Source organism: Trichomycterus rosablanca, chromosome 5, assembly GCF_030014385.1.
Source record: "Trichomycterus rosablanca isolate fTriRos1 chromosome 5, fTriRos1.hap1, whole genome shotgun sequence".
Classification (NCBI taxonomy): Eukaryota; Metazoa; Chordata; class Actinopteri; order Siluriformes; family Trichomycteridae; genus Trichomycterus; species Trichomycterus rosablanca.
The window spans coordinates 44107237-44134041 of record NC_085992.1 but is presented as its reverse complement, the minus strand read 5'-3'; the positions used below and the strand labels follow the sequence as shown (position 1 = coordinate 44134041).

At 38.6% G+C, this 26805-nt stretch overlaps 1 protein-coding gene across 5 annotated transcripts in view; it reads left to right on the top strand.

The window, feature by feature from the left end:
* LOC134315183 (regulator of microtubule dynamics protein 2) overlaps window positions 1-26805 on the top strand; it is a 65415-nt gene that overhangs the window by 11284 nt on the left and 27326 nt on the right. For all 5 annotated transcript variants that reach the window (XM_062996209.1, XM_062996208.1, XM_062996207.1 and 2 more), the window contains 3 exons: window positions 21483-21657; window positions 22756-22858; window positions 23729-23789. In XM_062996209.1, coding sequence (XP_062852279.1) covers window positions 21483-21657; window positions 22756-22858; window positions 23729-23789 — 339 coding nt within the window. The remainder of the gene's footprint in view (window positions 1-21482; window positions 21658-22755; window positions 22859-23728; window positions 23790-26805) is intronic.

Below are 26805 nucleotides of genomic sequence, written 5' to 3'. Positions count from 1 at the left end.
TCTATTTTCTGGTGGACGTTGTGCTGGGAGCAAACTTTATTTAAATTAATACAGTTTCTTTTTTCTAACCAGTCTGTGCAGTTCTTCTAATAAATGTATGTTTTGAATATAGTTGTGTGCTCTGCAATTAGGTCTGTCTGAATTTTTAATTCATTTTGTCATTATAAGCTTCTAGAAGGAACACTTTTTAGTCATAAATAATTTAAAATAATTGAAACAGGGTGATGTTTGTTAGGACTGTACTTTCTTCCTCACTCACTGCATTTATAGAAATATTCTGGATTAAAACAATTGTTAAATTATCTTTCTGATTCCATGTAACTACTTTACCCTGTATTGCTCCATCCCTATTTCAGCTTATAAACACTCATGTTTTAAGTTCACAAACACACGACTAAAGTGCAGGTTTGAAGCATCGCCTGGGGTAGGAGAGACATGTTATTGTGTGCATGTGCACAGGCAGCATCCAGGTACCGCGTGCCAGGTTATCCTTATTTAACCTTAGCCCTAATTACTTAATCGCATGCCAGCATCAAAAAACATAAACAGCAGATTTTTTTTTTTTTAATGATTAAGTCTTAAAAGAAAAACTTTATGAGGATGGTGCAATATTTCATTATGCATTTTTGTGTAATAGCTTTTACTGAGCCTCCTCACCTGAAGGCTCAAGGGCTTAATTGCTTTTTCCACCCAGAGCATTTTCAAATTGCTGAAAAAGGCCAAATAAAAATTATTTTATCTATCACATTGACCTTTATTCTAGCAACTTTCCTCAGATCCAGACTGTATGACTCGGCAGTTTTAATGCAGGCTAAATTGAGGGCCCTTATAGACACAGATGTGTGCCTTTCCAAATTATGTCAACTCTAATTGAGTTCTAGACACTTCTCATGGATATTCAGAGCAAAGTGGATGCACATGACCACAGATTAAAGCATCACAGCAAAGGGTCTAAATACTTCTGTGGACAAGTTAGATTTTTAGTTCATTTTTGCTTCACTTTTATCGTTGTTTAATAAATAGAACCTGTATCGTTATTATACTACGTACAACAACATTTTGTAAGTCAAATTTAGTAGTTATAGTTATTAATGATTAAGTGTCAATATAGCAATTATACACCGATCAGCCATAACATTAAACCACCTCCCTGTTTCTACACTTATTGTCCATTTTATCGGCTTCACTTACCATATAGAAGCACTTTGTAGTTCTACAATTACTGACTGAAGTCCATCTGTTTCTCTACATGCTTTGTTAGCCCCCTTTCACGCTGATCTTCAATGGTCAGGACCACCACAGAGCAGGTATTATTTGGGTGGTGGATCATTCTCAGCACTGCAGTGACACTGACATGGTGGTGGTGTGTTAGTGTGTGTTGTGCTGGTATGAGTGGATCAGACACAGCAGCGCTGCTGGAGTTTTTAAACACCTCACTGTCACTGCTGGACTGAGAGTAGTCCTCCAACCAAAAATATATCCAGCCAACAGTGCCCCGTGGCCAGCGTCCTATGACTACTGATGAAGGTCTAGAAGATGACCAACTCAAACAGCAGCAATAGATGAGCAATCGTCTCTGACTTTACATCTACAAGGTGGACCAACTAGGTAGGAGTGTCTAATAGAGTGGACAGTAAGTGGACACGGTATTTAAAAACTCCAGCAGTGCTGCTGTGTCTTATCCACTCATACCAGCACAACACACACTAACACACCACCACCATGTCATTGTCACTGCAGTGCTGAGTGATCCTCCACCTAAATAATACCTGCTCTGTAGTGCTCCTGTGGGGGTCCCATTATAAATTATGCAAAAAGTAAAGATGGCCACTGTCTGCATTACATTATGTTTGACATCAGATTAGTGATGGCTACTATTGTTCATTTTATCAGTACTACAATAATAATGTGAAAAATATTACATCTTACAGCAAAAGCCCAAAAGCCATGGTCCACGAAGAGTTTACGAGGCATCAAAGGGATCTCATTGTTGTAAAGTAGCAATCTGCAGAAGAGTACAAAAACATTACGAAGGGAATTACATATACCATGGAAAACAGTAAATATAGTCATCAACAACAAGTGAATAAAATATGACACAGCGGTGACACGACCAAGAACTGAACTTTCTTTTAAAGTTGATGTATACAGTAGAGAGGAAGAAAAACTGGTCCGATAGGCTGTCAAGAGGCCTTCAGCAACATTAAAGTACTGGTTGTGTATGACATGTGACAATGTTTTCCCATATTCGTGCCTCAATCTGTGGGTTGTGGGTAGAGTGGCAAGACGGAAACCTTTTTTTACTAATAAAAACATCGAACAGCTGCATTTTGCAAAAACCTCCATCAAGTCTGCCAAAAGCATGTGGGAAAATGTGTTATGGTCTGATGAGATCATGGTTGAACTTTCTGGCCATAATTTCAAGTGGGATGTTTAGTGCAAATACAACATGACACATCACCAAAAGAATACTATATTTGCTGTGAAGCATGGTGGTGGTAGCATTATGCTTTGGGGTTTTTTTCTTCAGCTGGAACTAGGACTTTAGTTAGTTTAGTGTAGGCAGTTATAAACTGTTCCAAATTTCAGTCAATTTTGGCACAAAACCTTCATGGTCCTGCTGAAAAGCTGATGATGAAGAGGAATTTAACCTTTCAACATGACAACAACACAAAGCATACCTCAACAATAACAAAAGAATGGTGTCATCCGAAGTTGATCACAGATTTGGAATTACACAGACCAGAGACCAGATCTGAATCCAATTAAAAATCTTTGTGGTTGCGTAGGTGGCGCAGCAATAAAAACACACGCTGACACCAGAGCTGAGTTATCGAATACATCGTATCGAGTCTCAGAACTGCCTGCCGACTGGGGTGAGCGGCCACATGAACAACGATTGGCCTGTTGTTCAGATATGGGCGGGACTAAGCCGGATGAGGTCTCTCTCTCATGACTGGTGCAATTACGACCTCTGCTGGCTGATTGATGGCGCCTGCACAGAGATGGGAAAAGAGTGCTGTCAGGGTGTGTCTCTCCGTAGACAACGCTGAGCTGCACTGCACTCGTCAAAGTGTAGGTGATAAGATGCATATGGCATGCTACCCACGTGTCAGAGGGGGCGTGGGTTAGCTTTGTTCTAAGGAAGCATGACGCAATGAGGCAATTGGACGCGCTAAAAAGGGGAGGAAATGCATAAACAAAATATAAAAAGTAAAGGGTGTGTATATTTATGCAACCACATTATTATGTTTTTTTATATTTATTTCCCCCCAATAGATTTCAGATTATGGGACACATTAAAGGTGAAATTATTCCTTTTGGAATAATTGTCCTGGCATTTTAACAGGGGTGTGTAGACTTTTTATATCCACTGTAAACTGGGGGTTCTAACAGACGGGTCCAAAACAAAGGTGCAAGTGTGAAAACCGGTTTTGATTTTGGTTATTGGAGAGTGCTGTTTACATAGGCACCTGGATAATCAGAAAGAAATCTGATAACGATTGGATTATTAGCGAGCATGTTAACACACTCATGAACGCTCCAGCAGTAGGAGATTATGTAAGTAGTGAATGAACCAGAAGTGTGTGGGTGTGTGAGTGAGAGAAAAGAGGTGGGTGGTGGTTTGGCAGGATACTCGGCAGTGAGAGTGCTGTAGAAGCTTGTTGCAGGTTAGAGCTTTGCCCTGACTTGGATGTGTGACAGGTTAAGAGAGACGGCAGCTTCACCTGGTTTGACTTCATCTCCCCACACCCACTCTTCCCCCTCCCTACCTGTCTCTTCCTATTTACCTCCATTACTTCCACACTTGCACTACTTTGAACTGCCAAAACATTGAGTGGGTAGTCAGATTGGCATTTCGATAGTATGAATGAAGTTTGCATTCGATTTACGACAGCCGTTCCCAACGTAGGTTATGTAAGGTAATCCACTCTAGATGGAAATAAGTGATTTTATAAAATCAGATTCACATCCGTGATTAAGTAATAAGAGCTGATTATTTTTGACATACAAAACTTTATAACTCTACAAAGTAACTGTTTAACTTCACAAAGTAACTTTATAACTCTACAAAGTAACTGTTTAACTTCACAATGTAACTTTATAACTTTACAAAGTAACTTTAACTTTACAAAGTAACTGTTTAACTTTACAAAGTAACTGTTTAACTTCACAAAGTAACTTTATAACTCTACAAAGTAACTGTTTAACTTCACAATGTAACTTTATAACTTTACAAAGTAACTGTTTAACTTTACAAAGTAACTATAACTTTACAAAGTAACTGTTTAACTTTACAAAGTAACTTTATAACTTTACAAAGTAACTGTTTAACTTTACAAAGTAACTTTATAACTTTACAAAGTAACTGTTTAACTTTACAAAGTAACTTTAACTCTACAAAGTAACTGTTTAACTTCACAATGTAACTTTATAACTTTACAAAGTAACTGTTTAACTTTACAAAGTAACTATAACTCTACAAAGTAACTGTTTAACTTCACAATGTAACTTTATAACTTTACAAAGTAACTGTTTAACTTTACAAAGTAACTATAACTTTACAAAGTAACTGTTTAACTTTACAAAGTAACTTTATAACTTTACAAAGTAACTGTTTAACTTTAGAAAGTAACTGTTTAACTTTACAAAGTAACTGTTTAACTTTACAAAGTAACTTTATAACTTTACAAAGTAACTTTATAACTACAAAGTAACTGTTTAACTTTACAAAGTAACTGTTTAACTTTACAAAGTAACTTTATAACTTTACAAAGTAACTGTTTAACTTTACAAAGTAACTTTATAACTTTACAAAGTTACTGTTTAACTTTACAAAGTTACTGTTTAACTTTACAAAGTAACTGTTTAACTTTACAAAGTAACTTTATAACTTTACAAAGTAACAACCACAGCTGTAGCTTAGCAGTTAAGGGACTGGACTGCAATTAAAAGGTCACTGGTTCAAGCCCCACCACTGCCAGATTGTCACTGTTGGGCCCTTGAGCAAGGCCCTTAACTCTCAAATTGCTTAGACAATATACCGTTACAGTACTGTACTGCCAAAAATGTAAATAACTTTACAAAGTAACTTTATAGCTTATTTTTATTTAAGTATGGGGCAGCACGGTGGCTCACAGCAAGAAGGTCCTGGGTCCTATCTGTGTGGAGTTTGCATGTTCTTCCTGTGTCTGCGTGGGTTTCCTCCAGGAGCTCCGGTTTCCTTCCACAGTCCAAAGACGTGCAAGTGAGGTGAATTGGAGATGGGTAAAAACACACGCTGACACCAGAGCTGGGATCTCGAATACATTGTATTGAGGCATTACGAAGCATTACGCAGTCGGGCAATTGGACGTGAAGAGAGAAAATGGGGAGAAAATGCATAAATAATAATGAATAATAATATTCACGTATGGAGATGTGTGTGGTTGTTATTAAAAGAAAGTAGCTTTTTATAGTCATTAAACAAGCAATTAACTTAAAAAATAAAATAATAATGTCTGCTTTCTGCCTTTAAGTCGTTTTCTTGCACTCAGTGAAGGGATTTGTTTCCAAAAACTGTATGAGATTAAAAAGTTGCAATACCAAACTTAGTGACTACTTACCCACCAGCCGAAGTGCTTTATAATAATTTATATACTTCCCATTTAAAATGAATAAAGAAGTATGGTGGAGGAGAGTGGGATTTCATCCATACAGGACTCCCATCTGAAGGACATTGTGATGTAAATACAGAACAATGTGACAATGTAACACAAACACACGTTTGGACTCCCACTTTATTGGATTTTCACCCAGTAGGGGGAGACAAACCAAGATCTTTGGCTTTGCACTAGTAGCCACAAGTGACTGACAGCTCCTACAGCAATTTCATCTCTTCTTTACTGTGGGGTTATTAAACAGCAACAACACAGGAGTTAGACTTGTGTCTAGCAGCCTCGCTAATTAAGGATCTCCTTTGCTCACTGTGGGATTGTGAAGGATTATAAAATTCCTCCCCCTGAGGCCCCCATTCTGGCACAGGCCTAGCCCTGCTGCATGCACCCTCCTAATCCCTGCATACATTTTCATGTTTTTACTGTCCTACAGGTCTTTTTTGGAGTTTTCAAATACAGTGTCCACTCACTGTCCACTCTGTTAGACACTCCTACCTAGTTGGTTCACCTTGTAGAGTCAGAGACGATCCCTTATCTTTTGCTGCCCTTTGAGTTGGTCATCTTCTAGACCTTCAACAGTGGTCACAGGACGCTGCCCATGTGTGGAGTACCTGAGCGCTTCTTATCACCTGCTCATGCTGGGTTTATATGGAGATCCTTATTACGCATGAAGAGTCATTTACTGATCTCCATTATCCCCCCGTCTTTTGTGTAGGCACCATTTATCAGCCAGCAAAGGTCATAAATGCATTGGTTTTAAGGAATCCCTTTTAGCAGTCCCACCCTCAGCTGGGCCAATAATTGTTTGTAGAGGTGCCCAGCCTGCCTGTAGCAAAGATGAGATTCAAACTCGCTTTGTGATGTGTTTTAGCACTGTACCACTTAAACACTTAGTGCTCATAAGCTACACCTATCTGGTACATACATTCATTGATTATTTTATTTACTACACCTACCATACAGATGAACTACTGACTGTGGCCCACCTGTTTCTCTGTTCCCCTTGTCACCCCCCTACACCATATACAGTGGTACCTTGTACCTCGACGTCCAATAAACTCGAAATCTTTGAAACCCGACGGCCTTTGTACCCCTAAACTCGACATTGCCCTTAAACTCAACGTTTCCCTTAAACTCGACATTGCCCTTAAACTCGACGTTTCCCTTAAACTCGACGTTTCCCTTAAACTCGACGTTTCCCTTAAACTCGACGTTTCCCTTAAACTCGACATTTACGTTTCCCTTAAACTGTACGTTGCCCTTAAACTCTACGTTTCCCTTAAACTCTACGTTTCCCTTAAACTCTACGTTTCCCTTAAACTCTACGTTGCCCTTAAACTTGACGTTGCCCTTAAACTCTACGTTTCCCTTAAACTCTATGTTTCCCTTAAACTCGACGTTGCCCTTAAACTCGACGTTGCCCTTAAACTCGACGTTGCCCTTAAACTCGACATTTCCCTTAAACTCTACGTTTCCCTTAAACTCAACCTGCGTGCGATATAAACAAAGGGGTAAGAGTTAGGGCACATTCACATGAGAAGCATCAAAACAGCTATTTTCAGTGTATAAGTGTCAAAAACAACCCTGTTATTTTTCATTAGCCTAAAATATATGCAGTTTCACAGGACCATTAGAACACATTAACAGGTTTCCCAAACATCCTTATGGGAAAAATACCTTAAAACTTAACACATTTTGAATTTAGTGCCACTCCCAGAACCAAATGATGTCGAGTTTCAAGCTACCACTGTATTAAAAAAAACATAGGACCCCCACTGACCAAATGTTAATCGGGTGGTAAACAATTCTGAGCACTGCAATGTGCGTAACATGATAATGATTGTTTTGTGTGTTGTAGCTGTTTAAATGTAGCTGATGCAGCAGTGTTGTAGTTTTTAGACACCTGGGAATCCTGAAATAATAAAATAAATAAAATAATAAAACAGGCTCATCTGTATAGTAGTTGTAGCTTATACAATAATTAATAAAGGTACATACCAGATAGATGTACCTAATACAGTGCTCAGTAAGTGTATAAATCTCATACAGACAGTAACGTATATATCTATAATATCTAACACAGTCTATTACTGTGATAAGTGCTTTTGGCTGTTTCACCACTCATGTGGATTTTTATCTTATATCTTCTCCTCATACACAAAAATACAGTTGAACTATAAGAAATCCACATTTTAGTCCATATAAACAAGTGGATTAGATGTCAAAATCTTCTGCAAGCCTGATCCAGTCTCAGTAACCATCATTCCTTGGAGCTTTGCAAGACTGCTGTTTGCTTTTCTATATATAGTGTACCTTTACCTGGTGTTTTGTTTTAAGGATTATCTGCTTAATCACCGACAACACTTTGTTGTTATTAGCATTTGGCGTTAGGCTTGTGCATTAAAGAATGGTGGCTAAGTCAAGCCGTCTGTGGAACTGTGGCCTGTCGATACTTATAGTGTTTGTGAATGTTATGTTTGCTTTGTTGTTGAAGATTTTTTTGAAAATGTATTTTTATTTGTTTTGATGTAAGGCAAAATGTTCTCAAAGGATTGATTTCAGTTATCGTGTCTATAGGGTGTGCAACCGGAGTTGAGGATGCCTATCTGGAGTTCTTCATGGAATTATATTAGACTTGATCGATTTTTGTGTTGTTTCAAATGAAGTAAACATGTGAATACGAAGCATTTATAATTGCATCAATTTTCTGAGAGAAGTGGTCCATTTTCTTATAAAAGTGAAGAGGTGCCAATATTTTTGGTCATGACTGTGAAGGTTAAAGACAACTAACAAATTACAGATTCTTGTTTTTGTTGCACTTTACAAAATATTCTACCTGTTCTGAAAATTGGGATTGTAGTTCAAATCACTTTTTGCTGAACTGTCTACAGTTTAAACTCTAATTTGCTAGTAGAAATAAGTAGGAAAAATTATAAATAGGACATGTTTGACAGCACAACAGGATGGTAGTCTTGTTGCTTTACTGCTTCAGGACTTTGAGGTTGACAAATTCCCCAAGCTTATAGGGCCCCCCTCATAGACAATTTAATTTGATTCTGCTCAATTCAAGTCAATGTGATTCTGGCTGGGACATTGGCTAGGCCATCCAAACATCTTTATTTTTTTATTTTTTTATTTTATTTGTTTATTTTAGTTATTTTGTTTGTAAGCGGTCCAAACGCTTTTTTGTTTGATTAAAATATAAATGAATGTCTTGGTAAATCTGTATTTATGCTTTCTTCACACTTGTGTATTGCTTCTGTACCATTTGTAGAGAAGCAGCATTCCTCAACATACTCCAGGTTGCTTTGAACTGCAAAGACAGAGAGACTAGTAAAAAGTGAGGGACCTATAAATGCAGCCAATGTAGAAACATTTTTAATAAAGGCGCCTACATGAACAACAATAGGCTGTTGTTTATACAGGGTGGGAAAAAAGCCAGATAGGGACCTCATAACTGATGCAATTATGACCTCTGCTGACTGACTGATGGTGTCCGCACAGAGCTGAGGAATAATCAGAATGATCAGTGCGTGGCTCTCTGTGCACAAAGCTGATCCGCATATGAACTCGCCTCGTGCAGGTGAAAAGATGCAGTTGGTACTGCACACATGTCGGAGGGGGCGTGTGTAAGTCTCACTCTTCTCAGTCGGGGCGGGGGTCAGCTCCAGTGAAAAGGAAGCATTTGGGTAAAAATTGGACACTCTAAAAGAGAAAAAGGAGAGAAATGCATAAAAAATAAATAAAAATAAAATAAGAACCCAGCAAACACATTTTTGCACAGGAGTTTTTAAACTCTTGCAGAGTGACTGTTGTGTCTTTCTTCAAAATCTCTTCAAAGTTGTGCCAAACTCCTTCCATTTAAGAATATTTGATGCCACTGTTGTCCTGCAAACACTTAGAGCCCTTGATATTGTTTAATATATTTTCCCAGATTTCGTTGGCTTTGTGCTTGTTTACTCTGCACAATGACATTAAAGTTGAATCTAATCAGATCTATTTCTTGCCACATTTTTATTTTATTTATTTATTTGATAGAATTTTAATGTCATGTTTTACACACTTTGGTTACAGTTATGACAGGACAGGTAATTACTGGTTACACAAGATTCATCAGTTCACAAGTTTAATGTCAAACACAGTCATGGACAATTTTGTATCTCCAATTCACCTCACTTGCATGTCTTTGGACTGTGGGAGGAAACCCATGCAGACATGGGGAGAACATGCAGATTCCATACAGAAAGGACCTGGACCTCTCCATTTCTATTTTGAAGATAGACAGACAGTTCTTTGGACCTCATGGCTTGGTTTTGTCCTGATAATGCAGTGTTAATTGTGGGCCCTCAAAGATCCAAGTATGGGCTCCATTTGAGGTCTGGGTACATCCCAAGAAAATGTCTATTTGAAGTGTCTATTGATATGTTGATTTGGAGGGCCCCAGCCGAGGGTCTGTATATTTTTGTAAATGAGATTTTGATTTCTTGTAGATCTGGTAAAAATGTCAATTATGTTCATTTAAAATCAAATCCACAACATTGTAAAGTATGCAAAAAAAGTGAAGGGGTCTGAATACTTACTGAATCCAGTGTTTATTAACCACCCCTACAGAACAGGACACGTTTTCTGGAGGCTGAACATTTGTGGTTGGTAGTTCAGTCACATTTTCTTCCTGTTGTGTTCCTGTAAGTGTGTAGATCCATCAGTGGCTTGAGGGAACTGATGAGCTGTCACAACCTATCATTTACAGCATCATGTATAAACTTGTAATTCTTTTGACTGTGCCGAGTACTGACGTCACAGCTGGCTTTTGTTGCTTAGGGACATCTTATAATTGTGTCTGAAACATTTATTATTTGTACGAGGCTTTGATTTCGAAATGTTTACATAGGCTTAGACTTCAAATTCAAGTGGGCAGTGAAAATAGGGTAAAAACACTTATGATGTTTTCAGGGAAGTATAAGCCTGAATGTATGTTTATATCCACCACTTGGTTAAAATAAACTGGTTAGCAAATTATTTTAATTTACATTTGTTGAACGGAAAGGCATTTATATCTTATCATTATGATGCATTTTGCATAGTACTAATAGGAAATCATTTGTTTTCATTTACTGGCATTGTTAGTATTCAATCTAGCAAATGTTTAGTTCACTTAGCAGCTGACAGAACAATAAATGGGTTTTGGCAAGGATTATTAGTTCGGTGGGTAGCACGGTCACCTCACAGCAAGAGGGTTCTGGATTCGATTTCAAGCTGGAGCAATCCGTGTCCTTTCTTGTGTCTCCTCGTGTCTGCATGGGTTTCCTCTGGGAGCTCCTGTTTCCTCCCACAGTCCAAAGACATACAAGTGAGGTGAATTAGAGATACTAAAAAATTGTCCATGACTGTGTTTGACATTAAAGACTTGAACTGATGAATCCTGTTACTACCTGTCCTGTCATGAATGTAACCAAAAGTGTAAAACATGACATTAAAATTCTAATAAAATAAATTAGTTTGAACTCTGTCATCTAGTCCTGACAGCATGTTTAAGAAATTTCTTTAGATGCATTCCAAAACCATGTGAAAAGCCTTTTAGAAGAATGGTGGTTGTTAAAGTTGAATAGAAAGAAGTGGGTGGTAACTACAAATTAATGCTCATCATTTGAAATCCGATGTCCATGAAGCCCAATGTCGGGTGTCCATTTAGTATATTTCAGTTAAAGTGGAAAACTGACTTTGTTGTCATTGGATGGTGCATATATACACTGATCAGCCATAACATTAAAACCACCTCCTTGTTTCTACACTCACTGTTCATTTTATCAGCTCCACTTACCATATAAAAGCACTTTGTAGTTCTACAATTACTGACTGTAGTCCATCTGTTTCTCTACATACCTTTTTAGCCTGCTTTCACCCTGTTCTTCAATGGTCAGGACCACCACAGAGTAGGTATTATTTGAGTGTTGGATCATTCTCAGCACTGCAGTGACACTGACATGGTGGTGGTGTGTTAGTGTGTGTTGTGCTGGCATGAGTGGATCAGACACAGCAGTGCTGCTGGAGTTTTTAAATATCGTGTCCGCTCACTGTCCACTCTATTAGACACTCCTACCTAGTTGGTCCACCTTGTAGATGTAAAGTCAGAGACGATCGCTCATCTATTGCTGCTGTTTGAGTTGGTCATCTCTAAGATCTTCATCAGGTGGTCACAGGACGCTGCCCACGGGGCGCTTTTGGCTGAATATTTTTGGTTGGTGGACTATTCTCAGTCCAGCAGTGACGGTGAGGTGTTTAAAAACTCCAGCAGCACTGCTGTGTCTTATCCACTCATACCAGCACAACACACACTAACACACCACCACCATGTCAGTGTCACTGCAGTGCTGAAAATTACCCACCACCCAAATAATACCTGCTCTGTAGTGGTCCTGTGGGGGTCCTGACCATTGAAGAACAGGGTGAAAGGGGGCTAACAAAGCATGCAGAGAAACAGATGGACTACAGTCAATAATTGTATAATTACAAAGTGCTTCTATATGGTAAGTGGAGCTGATAAAATGAACAGTGAGTGTAGAAACAAGGAGGTGGTTTTAATGTTATGGCTGATCGGTGTGTGTGTGTGTGTATATATATATATATACTGTATAATACAGTGTATCACAAAAGTGAGTACACCCCTCACATTTCTGCAGATATTTAAGTATATCTTTTCATGGGACAACACTGACAAAATGACACTTTGACACAATGAAAAGTAGTCTGTGTGCAGCTTATATAACAGTGTAAATTTATTCATCCCTCAAAATAACTCAATATACAGCCATTAATGTCTAAACCACCGGCAACAAAAGTGAGTACACCCCTAAGAGACTACACCCCTAAATGTCCAAATTGAGCACTGCTTGTCATTTTCCCTCCAAAATGTCATGTGACTTGTTAGTGTTACTAGGTCTCAGGTGTGCATAGGGAGCAGGTGTGTTCAATTTAGTAGTACAGCTCTCACACTCTCTCATACTGGTCACTGAAAGTTCCAACATGGCACCTCATGGCAAAGAACTCTCTGAGGATCTTAAAAGACGAATTGTTGCGCTACATGAAGATGGCCAAGGCTACAAGAAGATTGCCAACTGAGCTGCAGCACAGTGGCCAAGATCATCCAGCGTTTTAAAAGAGCAGGGTCCACTCAGAACAGACCTCGCGTTGGTCGTCCAAAGAAGCTGAGTGCACGTGCTCAGCGTCACATCCAACTGCTGTCTTTGAAAGATAGGCGCAGGAGTGCTGTCAGCATTGCTGCAGAGATTGAAAAGGTGGGGGGTCAGCCTGTCAGTGCTCAGACCATACGCCGCACACTACATCAAATTGGTCTGCATGGCTGTCACCCCAGAAGGAAGCCTCTTCTGAAGTCTCTACACAAGAAAGGCCGCAAACAGTTTGCTGAAGATATGTCAACAAAGGACATGGATAACTGGAACCATGTCCTATGGTCTGATGAGACCAAGATTAATTTGTTTGGTTCAGATGGTCTCAAGCATGTGTGGCGGCAATCAGGTGAGGAGTACAAAGATAAGTGTGTCATGCCTACAGTCAAGCATGGTGGTGGGAATGCCATGGTCTGGGGCTGCATGAGTGCAGCAGGTGTTGGGGAGTTACATTTCATTGAGGGACACATGAACTCCAATATGTACTGTGAAGTACTGAAGCAGAGCATGATCCCCTCCCTCCGGAAACTGGGTCGCAGGGCAGTGTTCCAGCATGATAATGACCCCAAACACACCTCTAAGACGACCACTGCTTTATTGAAGAGGCTGAGGGTAAAGGTGATGGACTGGCCAAGCATGTCTCCAGACCTAAACCCAATAGAACATCTTTGGGGCATCCTCAAGCGGAAGGTGGAGGAGCGCAAAGTCTCGAATATCCGCCAGCTCCGTAATGTCGTCATGGAGGAGTGGAAAAGCATTCCAGTGGCAACCTGTGAAGCTCTGGTAAACTCCATGCCCAGGAGAGTTAAGGCAGTTCTGGGAAATAATGGTGGCCACACAAAATATTGACACTTCAGGAACTTTCACTAAGGGGTGTACTCACTTTTGTTGCCGGTGGTTTAGACATTAATGGCTGTATATTGAGTTATTTTGAGGGAAGAATAAATTTACACTGTTATATAAGCTGCACACAGACTACTTTTCATTGTGTCAAAGTGTCATTTTGTCAGTGTTGTCCCATGAAAAGATATACTTAAATATCTGCAGAAATGTGAGGGGTGTACTCACTTTTGTGATACACTGTATATATCTCAACATACATATCAACATACATATTGGGGACCTTCTTGTTTTCTTTTATTACCGGCAGAGAATTCCTGCCAAAAACTGCATTACCTGAGCTAATGATTCCCGTCTCTCATCTCCAAACGATCAGGGTGATGGGTTAGAAAGATCAGAGCACTCAGCTACATTATAAATGTGCATGTTTGTGCTGTTTCTTGGGATCCATGGCTGCCAACTGGTGACATCTCTTCAGTACACTGCTGGGTGATATCACTGCTGAGAACTGGTTAAATATGAAGTATTAGAAGAACTGCTGAAAGACGCAGGTGGTGAAGGGTTTTTTGTTGCTTTTATAGTCCTAAGTAATGTCACATGGCTTCCTGCTAGTGAACGATTGTTTGAGCTTAGACTCTGAATGGGGTTCAAGGAGCAAGCTGTGCTTCTTAAAGAACTGTTTGTACATCTCCAGGCAGACTAAACCATTATCTACATACTCCAGGGGGTTTATGTAAATGAGCTTGTCTGAATTCATGCAGAACCTGCAACTGTTGAGATGGCAACGACTTCAAGGGTTATTTTAAAGCCATTCAGCTTGACATCTACTGAGACCAAATCTCTCTTTAAAATAAACTCTGGGATTTGTTGTGCATTGTTCATGACCTACACCGATCAACCATAACATTAAAACCACCTCCTTGTTTCTACACTCACTGTCCATTTTATCAGCTCCACTTATCATATAGGAGCACTTTGTAGTTCTATAATTACTGACTGTAGTCCATATGTTTCTCTGCATGCTTTGTTAGCCTCCTTTGATGCTGTACTTTAATGGTCAGGACCCCCACAGGACCACCACAGAGCAGGTATTATTTGGGTGGAGGATCATTCTCAGCACCGCAGTGACACTGACATGGTGGTGGTGTGTTAGTGTGTGTTGTGCTGGTATGAGTGGATAAGACACAGCAGCGCTGCTGGAGTTTTTAAACACCTCACTGTCACTGCTGGACTAAGAATAGTCCACCAACCAAAAATATCCAGCCAACAGCGCCCCGTGGGCAGCGTCCTGTGACCACTGATGAAGATCTCAACAATGACCAACTCAAACAGCAGCAATAGATGAGCGATCGTCCCTGACTTTACATCTACAAGGTGAACCAACTTGGTAGGAGTGTCTAATAGAGTGGACACGGTATTTAAAAACTCCAGCAGCACTGCTGTGTCTGATCCACTCATACCAGCACAACACACACTAACACACCACCACCATGTCATTGTCGCTGCAGTGCCGAGAGTGATCCACCACCCAAATAATACCTACTCTGTAGTGGTCCTGTGGGGGTCCTGACCATTGAAGAACAGCATGAAAGGGTGCTAACAAAGCATGCAGAGAAACAGATGGACTACAGTCAGTAATTGTAGAACTACAAAGTGCTTTTATATGGTAAGTGGATAAATTGGACAGTGATTGTAGAAACAAGGAGGTGGTTTTAATGTTATGGCTGATCGGTGTACAATTTTTTTAACACAAATAATTTACCTTAATTTTTTTTTTGATCACATCATTTCTCAGCTCAAATGTTGGACCAATTTTGTCTCTTTCACAGCCTCACTTTTTTAAGCCCACCCAAAAAGAACCCAATAAGTTGGCATTTGATTTGTGTTCAAAATGTGCTGTCAGCGTTTTTCAACCATTATAAACAGCAGTGGGTAATCAACAGAAAGGATTTTATTATTTTTACTGTAGTGTATCACGGGATGCAGAGAAGGAATGTGCTGATCCCTTAGCACTGAAAAAGCAAACAACAGTTTGGATTGAAAAAAGTTTTGCTGATGAATGAGTTGATTAAGGGAGCGTGTGAATGAATAAATAAAAAGTCAGAAGCCTGACAAAGTCTTTTCAATGTCCCTTTTTCAAACCCTGCTTAGAAAGCTAAAATTCCTGAATGCCATTCAAATACATGCTAAAGTGGTAGAAAGGCTAGTTACCATCAGAACCAGACCTGGTGAAAAGCATTCATTGTGTGAGCACTACAAAACATTTACATTTTTGGCATTTAGCAGACGCTTTTATCCAAAGCGACTTAGTTACCATGACAGTACTGTATATTGTCTTAGCAATTGAGGGTTAAGGGCCCAACACTGGCAACCTGGCAGTGGTGGGGCTTGAACCAGTGACCTTTCGATTACTACTCCAGCACCTTAACCGCTAGGCTACAACTGCCCTCAAAACCTTTATTCAGCTTTCATATATAGCCATGTTTTTTCATATATACCCATCCTCATTAAAAACAGACCCTCTTCAGAGCTTTACAGATTAGCTTGTTACATTTTATGGCCTAAAGTATGTGGACACCTGACACAACTTGTTCACAACTTTGTTGGACATCAAATATTACAACTATGGGCAATAAAAGGGAGTTTTACCATTCTTAATCGAACTTCTCTTCATTTTTCACTAGTTTTTGCAGTTTGTGGGAGTTTCTGGGATATTTCTGAATGATATGTATGCGTTTACAGGAGTTTGTGGTCCAGAGAAATCTAGATAATAGTGCGTTAGTTAAGCAGTACTTAAGAAAAGCTAATAATCTATCTGTCTACCATGAACTGGCCATTAAACTGGCCATTAATTGATCTGTTGTTTACATGCCACAATGTTTACATACTGTTTCTATATATATACCATTAAAGTTTATTTATATATATTTATTTCATATATTTTAATAAACAGCATATATATATATATATTTATATTTATATATATATACGTATATACTGTATATATGCTGTTTATTAAAATATATGAAATAAATATATATAAATAAACTTTAATGGTCAGGACCCCCACAGGACCACCACAGAGCAGGTATTATTTAGGTGGTGGATGATTCTCAGCACTGCAGAGACACTGACATGGTGGTGGTGTGTTAGTGTGTGTTGTGCTGGTATGAGTGGATCAGACACAGCAGCGCTGCTGGAGTTTTTAATTACCGTGTCCACTCACTGTCCACTCTATTAGACACTCCTACCTAGTTGGTCCACCTTGTAAAGTCAAAGACGATCACTCATCTATTACTGCTGTTTGAGTTGGTCATCTTCTAGACCTTCATCAGTGGTCACAGGACGCTGCCCACGGGGTGCTGTTGGCTGGATATATTTTTGGTTGGTGTACTATTCTCAGTCCAGCAGTGACAGTGAGGTGTTTAAAAACTCCATCAGTATTGCTGTGTCTGATCCACTCATACCAGCACAAATATGAGCTACAACAGTACCTACTCTGTAGTGGTTAAAATGTTTATTCAAATATAAATACAAATGAATATAATATAATTAAATACAAATATAAATACAATATAAATAAATACATACAAATATAAATACAATTATGTGTAGATATTACATGTAGAGAACCCCCAACAGCCGGAAACTAATTCCTTGTGGGTTGAAACATACCAGGCGAATAAAGCTCATTCTCATTCTGATCATTCTGATTCTAATAAAGCAAACTTTTAAGCAAACGTAAGTGAAACCCACCAGTTCTTTACAGAGATGTGGAATTAGTCCTTGGATCTTAAAGTATTATTGTGCTGATTTCTAACAGTTAATATAATTAAAAATAATAATAATAAAAGCAAATCTCTGCTGGTGGTTTTAACAGACATCAACAGCAGCATAAGAGAAGGTCCTGACCCTGGTCTAACTCTTCATTTTGAACGTATTGTAATTTATTTTTCCCACACAACACTGAGGTCTTTGAGACCCCAAAGAACAAGACAGTAAAGTTTGTGTCAACAGTACACTAGGGTTAGTAATGTTGTGTTAACAGGCTAAATGACACATCCATGTCCATCTAGCATTAACCATTGATCAGGAGACTTCATCAGATTGTAGCATTTATTTATTAATTAATTCATTCATTCATTCATTCATTTTTTTATCAATCAAGTCTTTAGCATGTATGTTATATATGTCCGTGTTTGAACAGCTCGCTCCAACACATTCTTATAGAACCACAAATGATGTAAATGTTGCCCCTGCCAATGCGCCAGTGGATCCCTTTCATGTTTTCACTTTTCCTGCCTTTAGTCTTTCATTTGTACCTGAGCCTGTTATTAATGCTGCTTTTTACACATCTCTATCCTCTGATTTGAACTAGTTTGAACTTGGGCACAGTTAAAGTAACTTAAATTGGCTTTTTTTAAGGCTGTAAAATTGAAAGCAGGTTTGCGTGCTTGCACCAGCGCGTGACAAAAACAGACAAGTTTTGCAATGATCTTGCTCAATGTTCAATGCTTAAAAAACATTTGGCACCTAAAACAACTGCCGTACTTCCCTATCTAAATAAGGCTTGTGGATATTTAGCATGTACACTGTACATAAACACTGATCTGCCTCTTGGCTTCATCTGCAGAGTCTTTCTAAGAAAATAAATGGAGTTTGATTGCTGGTTCTCTGATTCTTGTCCAAATGGAGTTCCTTCCCTTCCAAAAGGTTCTAAAAAAAACCACATAAAATTAAACCTAGCAGGGTTTCAGACCGACAAACCTGAAGGAACATAAGGGATGAGTGACATGTATGAAGCTGAAGGGGAAAAAACCTAGCAGCGTTTCTTGATAGAACATAAAATGAGTGACAAGTAAGAGCAGAAAGGGAAACAATCATGTTTGGTTATTTTTAATAACAGATAAAGCTTTGTAATGTCTGAACATTAAGATTTTTTTAATAAAAATGACTTTTTTTGGACATTATGAGTAAAAGCCAGCATATATTGGCCAGTAATATCGGTGTGTATATATCAAGCAGAGAAGCTCTATTACCAACACAGACTTTTCAATAATTAATCACAGCATCTACTATTTTATGTCACAACATTGAATTATGAGAGTTGTGTTCTTCCCTGCATTATACAGGCAAAGTGACCATTTGTCAATTTTTGCCTGTTTCTCATAAATGGTTTTATGGACAAATAAAGACTGACCTTAAACAGTCTTAATTAAAAAAAAAAAATTATTTTCTGTATGCATTTTCTCTCTTTTTCTCTCTTTTAGAGAGTCCAATTGCCCGATTGCGTCATGCTTCCTCTCCACCAATGCTGATCCCCGCTCTGTATGAGAGGAACGAAGCTAACCCACGCCCCCTCCGACACGTGGGCAGCAGCCATATGCATCTTGTCATCTACACTTTGACGAGTGCAGTGCAGCTCAGCACTGTGTACGGAGAGACACACCCTGACAGCACTCTTTTCCCGTCTCTGTGCAGGCGCCATCAATCAGCCAGCAGAGGTCGTAATTGCTTTAGTTATGAGAGAGACTCTATCCGGCTTAGTCCCACCCCTATCTGAACAACAGGCCAATAGTTGTTCATGTGGCTGCTCAGCCGAGGCAGGCAGAGCTGAGACTCGATACGATGTATTCGAGATCCCAGCTCTGGTTCCAGCATGTGTTTTTACCGCTACGCCACCTGAGCGGCCGAGTCTTAATTAATTTAGCCAAACCAAATTGTTTCACTTCAATGCACAAACTGTCATCATTTTAAATAAGTAAAAAAAAATCATATCACTATCATATGATCTACATAAGCAGTAGCATCACTAACCATTTAGCTGCAACATTGGATTTAATTAATGGCTAAATGGCAATTTGAGATAAATTCGGGTTTTGCTAATTGGACAAACTCTACAACTTTAGTTACACAACATTTTTTGACTAGTAGTTTGTCCATACATCTTAGTCATTTTTGCAAGCTTAGCTGACTTGACACCAGACCATAGTTAAACGCTTTAATGTCAAAGACATTCAATCCAGCCCACTTACTGACTGCCAGTAATCCCAATATTTTGGGATTAGTAGTTAATAGCAACATCAAGCACCACTTCTTAAAGCCGCTCAGGTGGCACAGCGGTAAAAACACACACTAGCACACCAGAGCTGGGATCTCTAATACATCGTATTGAGTCTCAGCTCTGCCTGCCGGCTGGGCTGAGCAGCCACCCGAACAACGATTGGCCTGTTGTTTAAATAGGGGTGGGGTATTGAGCCGGATAGGATCTCTCTCATAACTGATGCAACTACAACCTCTGCTGGCTGATTGATGGCGCCTGCATAAAGGCGGGGAAAAGAGTGCAGATCAGGGTGTATCTCTCCGTACACGGAGCTGATTTGCAGCTGATCTCGTCTAGTGTAGGTGAAAAGATGCATACAGCTGCTGCCCACGTGTCGGAGGGTGTTTTAGCTTTGTATTTCTCAAATCAGACCCAGGGCTGGCATTAGTGGAGAGGAAGCATGACGCAATCAGGCAATTGGACGCTCTAAAAGTTGGGAGAAAAAGGGGAGAAAATGTATATATAAAAAAGCACCACTTCTTAAGGTGTTAACACATTAAAACAGTTTATGTATTGGTCATAACATTAATTTCAACTCTCAGCAATGTGTGAAGAAGCTATAAAAGCAACAAAGACTGGCAAAATTAGGGGAACGATTTGAATTGTAACTTTTTTTCCACAATCAATGGTGCTGTTATAGGTGATTTCATTTAAAACAAAAACAACTAAAGCAACATGGTTTTTTTGCTCTGGTAAATACAAATTGCTCTATATTTTATTGTAGCATTTTGTTTATATTTTATGTTAATAACTGTTAAAGCACAAAATAATTTGCACAATAATTTAATTGTAGTTTTATTTACAATTTTTAAACGAATGTTTAAAAAAATATTAAAATATGTTTTTTTTTATGTGTTTGAAATAAATGTAGGTTTAATGTGCATGTTCAAAAAATGGCATCCAACCAGTTTGGCGAGAAAGAAATTGAAATTGATTACAAGGTACAGCTATAGGGTGTGTTTGAAGTGAGCACCTAGTGAGCTGCCTTGCTGTCTAACTGTCTACATAGGCAGCTGCCAAAGTAGAGAGAATTCTAATAAGTCATTGACTTATAAGTCAGGTTATACGAACGCACTACGTAGACAGCGATTCCATCAGTTTTCACTTACTAAGCTAACACAGTTAACATCATGCCATTCAAACCAATGGGATGAGATGGCACAACGCGCTAGCATGTCAACTAACATCTTCCTCTGTGTACTGAAAACGGTTAAATTCGATGACAATTTGCAAATAAATGAAATTTGTGCAAGTTTATACAAATTAAAAATCAATAATCATTTATTTATGTTTCTCCGCACTGTCCGCCATGTTTGTTATTTTTCTGTGAGAAAAGTTGTGCCGCACTGAATGCTGGGATTGCCTTCACCACTATGGCAGCATCGGATGCTCACTCGATCTTGAGTCAAAATAGCGTTGAAATTTTAAGATGCCTTACTAGTGAGGATATTAAGGCATCTAGGATTTCGAACAGCCTCCTTCTTCACGTAGGTTCACGTAAAATGCTGTCTACGTAGAGAGCTCCCTAGGTTTCCGAACACACCCATAGTATAGACATAATTCTATTAAGCACTGCAGCTCAAATTGGTATGAACATTGGTATGCACTTATCACCCTGTTTTGTCCTCCAGCATAAATGATCTGAATCACAAAATTAGTTCCCATGTTTACGATTGGTTTCTGCTCATGTTTTAGGTATATCACAGCACTGACCGACTCTGAGGACGAGGGTGACAGTGATGAAGGTCGCAAAGTTGAAGAACCGGTGGATGAACTTGCTGTCCTGTTAAAGAGAGCTGATGAGCTACATAAACATAATGGAGCTGAGAAGAAGGAGGGTCTCACTGCTTTGCTGGAGAAAAAGGAGGAGGTGAATTTTACCAACACTCAGATTTTTTTAATTGTTTGCATTTGATTTTAAAATGAAACTCCACAGGTATTATGTTTACGATGAATCTTTTGTCTGTATGTAAAGATATCACCTCACTTATATATGTATATAACAGTATACACTGATCAGCCATAACATTCAAACCACCCCCTTGTTTCTACACTCATTGTCCATTTTATCAGCTCCACTTACCATATAGAAGCACTTTGTAGTTCTACAATTACTGACTGTAGTCTATCTGTTTCTCTATATACTGTTTTAGCCTGCTTTCACTCTGTTCTTCAATGGTCAGGACCCTCACAGGACCACTGCAGAGTAGTTATTATTTAGGTGGTGGATCATTCTCAGCACTGCAGTGACACTGACATGGTGGTGGTGTGTTAGTGTGTTAGTGTGTGTTGTGCTGGTATGAGTGGATCAGACACAGCAGCACTGCTGGAGTTTTTAAATACCGTGTCCACTCACTGTCCACTCTATTAAACACACCTACCTAGTTGGTCCACCTTGTAGATGTAAAGTTAGAGACGATTGCTCATCTATTGCTGCTGCTTGAGTTGGTCATCTTCTAGACCTTCATCAGTGGTCACAGGACGCTGCCCATGGGGCGCTGTTGGCTGGATATATTTTTGGTTGGTGGACTATTCTCAGTCCAGCAGTGACAGTGAGGTGTTTAAAAACTCCATCAGCATTGCTGTGTCTTATCCACTCATACCAGCACAACACACACTAACACACCACCACCATGTCAGTGTCACTGCAGTGCTGAGAATGATCCACCACCTAAATAATACCTACTCTTTGGTGGTCCTGACCATTGAAGAACAGCATGAAAGGGGGCTAACAAAACATGCAGATAAACAGATGGACTACAGTCAGTAATTGTAGAACTACAAAGTGCTTCTGTATGGTAGGTGAAGCCGATAAAATGGACAGTGAGTGTAGAAACAAGGAGGTGGTTTTATTGTTATGGCTGATCGGTGTATATACATATTGTACTCATGTCTCTTCAGTACTCTCTTCGTTTTAGGGGTCTTAAAGATTACTTACTTACTTAGATATTCTTTTATTTTTAAACAGTTTGATCAGAACTGTCAGTACCTGTGGCGGCTAAGCAGAGCCTACGCTGATGCTCACGATGTAGCTGAAGACGTGCAAGAAAAGAAGAAATGTGCTGAAAATGGTAAAAGCATATTTACATTCTATAAAGCCTTTAAGGAACTCTGGAAATTTAGGCTTTTTTTGTTCTGTCTTCTTTTGCTTGCTTGTCCACAATGTCACTTATAATTCTGAGAAGACCTGGCTTATTTGGTGTTTTTTGGGTTATGTCTGACAATCCAGATGAGGTAAAAGGGGAAGTGTACTAAATACTTTTTTAAGGAACGAAATCATTTGTGAAGACCCTGTGTATTTTGTGATATACAAAAAGTACACAGGATGTCTTTTAATTGCATGTTACTGTTATCAAAATTGTACACAAAGTTTATGTAATATGAAGAGGTCCAATATAATCACACAGCCTACTGAATGTATTTTTGGTATTCAGTGTAGAAATCTTTCAGTTTATAAGTGTGTTGCATTAATGTTGAAATAAATAGCATCAAACAAAGTACTAATTAAACAAACTACTTTTAGTTTAGCCAGTAAACCTATTTGTGTGGTTATACCCACTTGTTTAATTAAACCCAGCAGTAATGAAGTAGTAATTGATCATGTCTGAGAGACTGAGAGAGTCTTTTTCTTTTCCTTAAAGTATCTTTGAGCTAAGATACTTTAAGGAAAAGAAGATTTTCATGTGATGATGATGCGAAAGCAGAGGTCAGCCAAAAACATTTTTGGCTGATGACTTTAAAGAGTTGGTACGATGCTGGAAAAAATGCATCAGAAGATTATTATGTAGAAAAGTCATGTAATAAATAAAGTTTATTAAGAACTTTTTGAAGAACCCTAATTTATATATATTCTGTGTGTGTATGTGTATATATACTGTATATATACACATTATTTATAATTACTATATAAATACTATATAAATATAATTACTTTTTTTTAGGAAAGCAAGTTGGAGAACAAGCTGTTTTATTGTATCCCACGTGTGCTGAAAGTCATCAGTGGTAAGTGTTCAAAGTCATGTCTCTTATCTCTTATAAAAATCACAATTTATACAGTAAATTATATTGATTTTGACTGTAGTAAAAAGGATTCACCACTCACATGTCTAAATGGTGTTTGTGTGTGTGTTGGGTTAAGATTAGATATTGTTTCCTCCAACATTCACTCTGCTTCATTCATTTTCTTCTTATTAGCTGCATCCCTGTACATTAGCTGCATCACTTTCATACAGCAGAAGGTCATCCAGGCAATTTCTTGATGTATGCTCAATAATCTAGGTACACAAATCCACAAAGTTGAATCAGTTCATCTGGACACAAGTCTGTAATCCAGGCACCATTTTTTTCATGGCAAATCCATGGTTATTTCAGCAAGACAATACCATGTGTCTATTTGCAGCTTTCTCAGTGCCTAAGCACCTTAAACAAAGGACGATAAAAGAGACCCTTAACAGTAATTAAACAGTAACTTTGCAAAAGTTTGGGGTCTTCAGAGTGTTGTGTAAAAAATATTGCTGCTATTGTAACTATAGTAACAGTGTATGTCATTTCAATTGCAACTAAGTTTGCAAAAGACTTAACACTTGTACAATCCTTTTTTAAATGCATATAAATTGAGCGCCAAGGTATCCATTGTGTGTTACCATGGATTTGGCTCAGAAATGGTGAGGTTAGAGTTATATGATGCCCTATAAACTTAAACTAGCAACATGGCGTAAGCTTTAGTACATGGTAGTTTCATAAAATGCATAATAACTTCTTTCAGTAAGTACAACAAAGCATCAAACATTATTCCCTGTATTTACAGATGATCTCTACACAGTATTAAGTTTATTAGGTTAAATGAGGTCAATAGGCTTTCATTTATCTAAATTATACCTTTGAGGCTGGTAGAATTATGTGTTACTTGGCACTGGAGAATTCCCATGAACATTATTTGTTACTTTCTCTTTCACTTACTTGTTCTATCTCTATTTCTCTCTCATCACTTCTTTTCCCTAACATCTCGCTCTGTGTCATTCTATAATACAATAGAACAAGAGACTGGTATCTGTATCTGCAGAGCCCTGAATGTTTCATTCTTTATCTCAAATTCCACTCATGTCTTGACATGAGCATTCACAGCACACCAAATTTATGAATTGAGACTGTGAACGTTTGGGTCACATTAAGTCATTGCATATCTCGAGTTTCACTGTTGAACAATTGAAAGCAATATTTCCCAGTAAACATAAAGATTAAGAGGCTATGGAAGAAACTGACACCCTAATGATGGACATATTGGGGATTATAAACCTGCAGAAAAGTTGTAATAACAGTGCATATGAGAAATGAATACGAATACAGCCATGTGTAGTCTCCTCATCACTGGCATCATTATTGTACACTATTAGGTTTCTCAAATGAAATATAAACATGTCCAAGGTAGATTTTATTGCACAGAGAAGATTTTTCTAAATGAATTTTCTCCTATAATTTTCATCCAATAGACTTTTTGTGCTCTTTGCATGTTTGTCTTTACACAGTTGTTTCAGTGGTAATGAAAAAACATTTAGTTGAATGTATGATGTAATTAGAATAGACACAACCAGGCCTGATTACTGAAAGTATTTATTTAAGCAATATTTAGGGCAGTGGCAACCCAGCAGTTAAGGTACTGGACTGCATTCAGTCGTAATTGTTTGAATAAAAAAGCGTCTGCTAAATGCTGCAAGTATAAATGTAGATTGAACAGCTCTGCCATCCAGCTGGGCTGGGCGGCTATATGAACAACGTTTGGCTGTTGTTCATCCAGGTAGGTGCAGTTACGGTCTCTGCTGGCTGATGCACAGAGTAGAGGAATAATGCTGATCAGGGTGTGGCTCTCCATGTACAAGGCTGATCGGCATGAGAACTCGTGCAGGTGAAAAGATGCAGTCGGCTTCTGCTCACGTGTTGGAGGGCGGCGTGTGTCAGTTCGCTCTCCTCAATCGGGGTGGGGGTCAGCACCAGTAAAAAGGAAGCATGACGCAATTGGGTAAAAATTGGACGCGCTAAAAAAATTGGAAGAAAAGGGAAAATGCATTTGTACAATAGTAGAATAACAAAATTACAATTGTACAACTAAGATGCTAGACAAAGGCATTGGACTGTTGTGTATTTGAACACAACAAAGTAATAACATTATGTTTTTACAGCTGTACTAAGAACCAAAGCTTTAAGACCTCCATGTTTATAAACAATTATTAACATTTTAAATCAATTTAATTATTTTTTCTTGACAAATAATTTTCCTTTTCCCAATGTTATGAGGATTCCTCAAAAAACCCTTCTTTTATTCTTTGTAAATCATCCACTACACATGCAGGTGCCTTGACCAGACAGCAAAGCAGCTCGATAGTACTGCTGAGATTGAAAGTTGAGACATTAAGTTCTCCACGTTGGTGGGCTTGCGTATTACAGCACTGCGCCCCCCGAGCACCCAATCCTTCATCATTTTAAAGGATTCATGTCAAGCTTCTTTAGATTTATTTGTAACTATTGCTTTTAGGTTTTGTCTTAATTTCCTTATTACTCTAGGAGCTCATTGTGTCAAACCTGTCTCAGAACGATTTGTGGTTCCACAAGTTTTTACTTGCAGATTATTAAATAAACCTTCACTGTAGTTGGTACTTGTTGCATGACATGTTTTATCTAATGGCTATATCGTTTATAATGAAACATCTCATTTGTGAAGGTTTTTTTTTGGGGGGGGGGGGGGGCAGCATACAGTGTATCACAAAAGTGAGTACACCCCTCACATTTCTGCAGATATTTAAGTATATCTTTTCATGGGACAACACTGACAAAATGACACTTTGACACAATGAAAAGTAGTCTGTGTGCAGCTTATATAACAGTGTAAATTTATTCTTCCCTAAAAATAACTCAATATACAGCCATTAATGTCTAAACCACCGGCAACAAAAGTGAGTACACCCCTAAGAGACTACACACCTAAATGTCCAAATTGAGCACTGCTTGTCATTTTCCCTCCAAA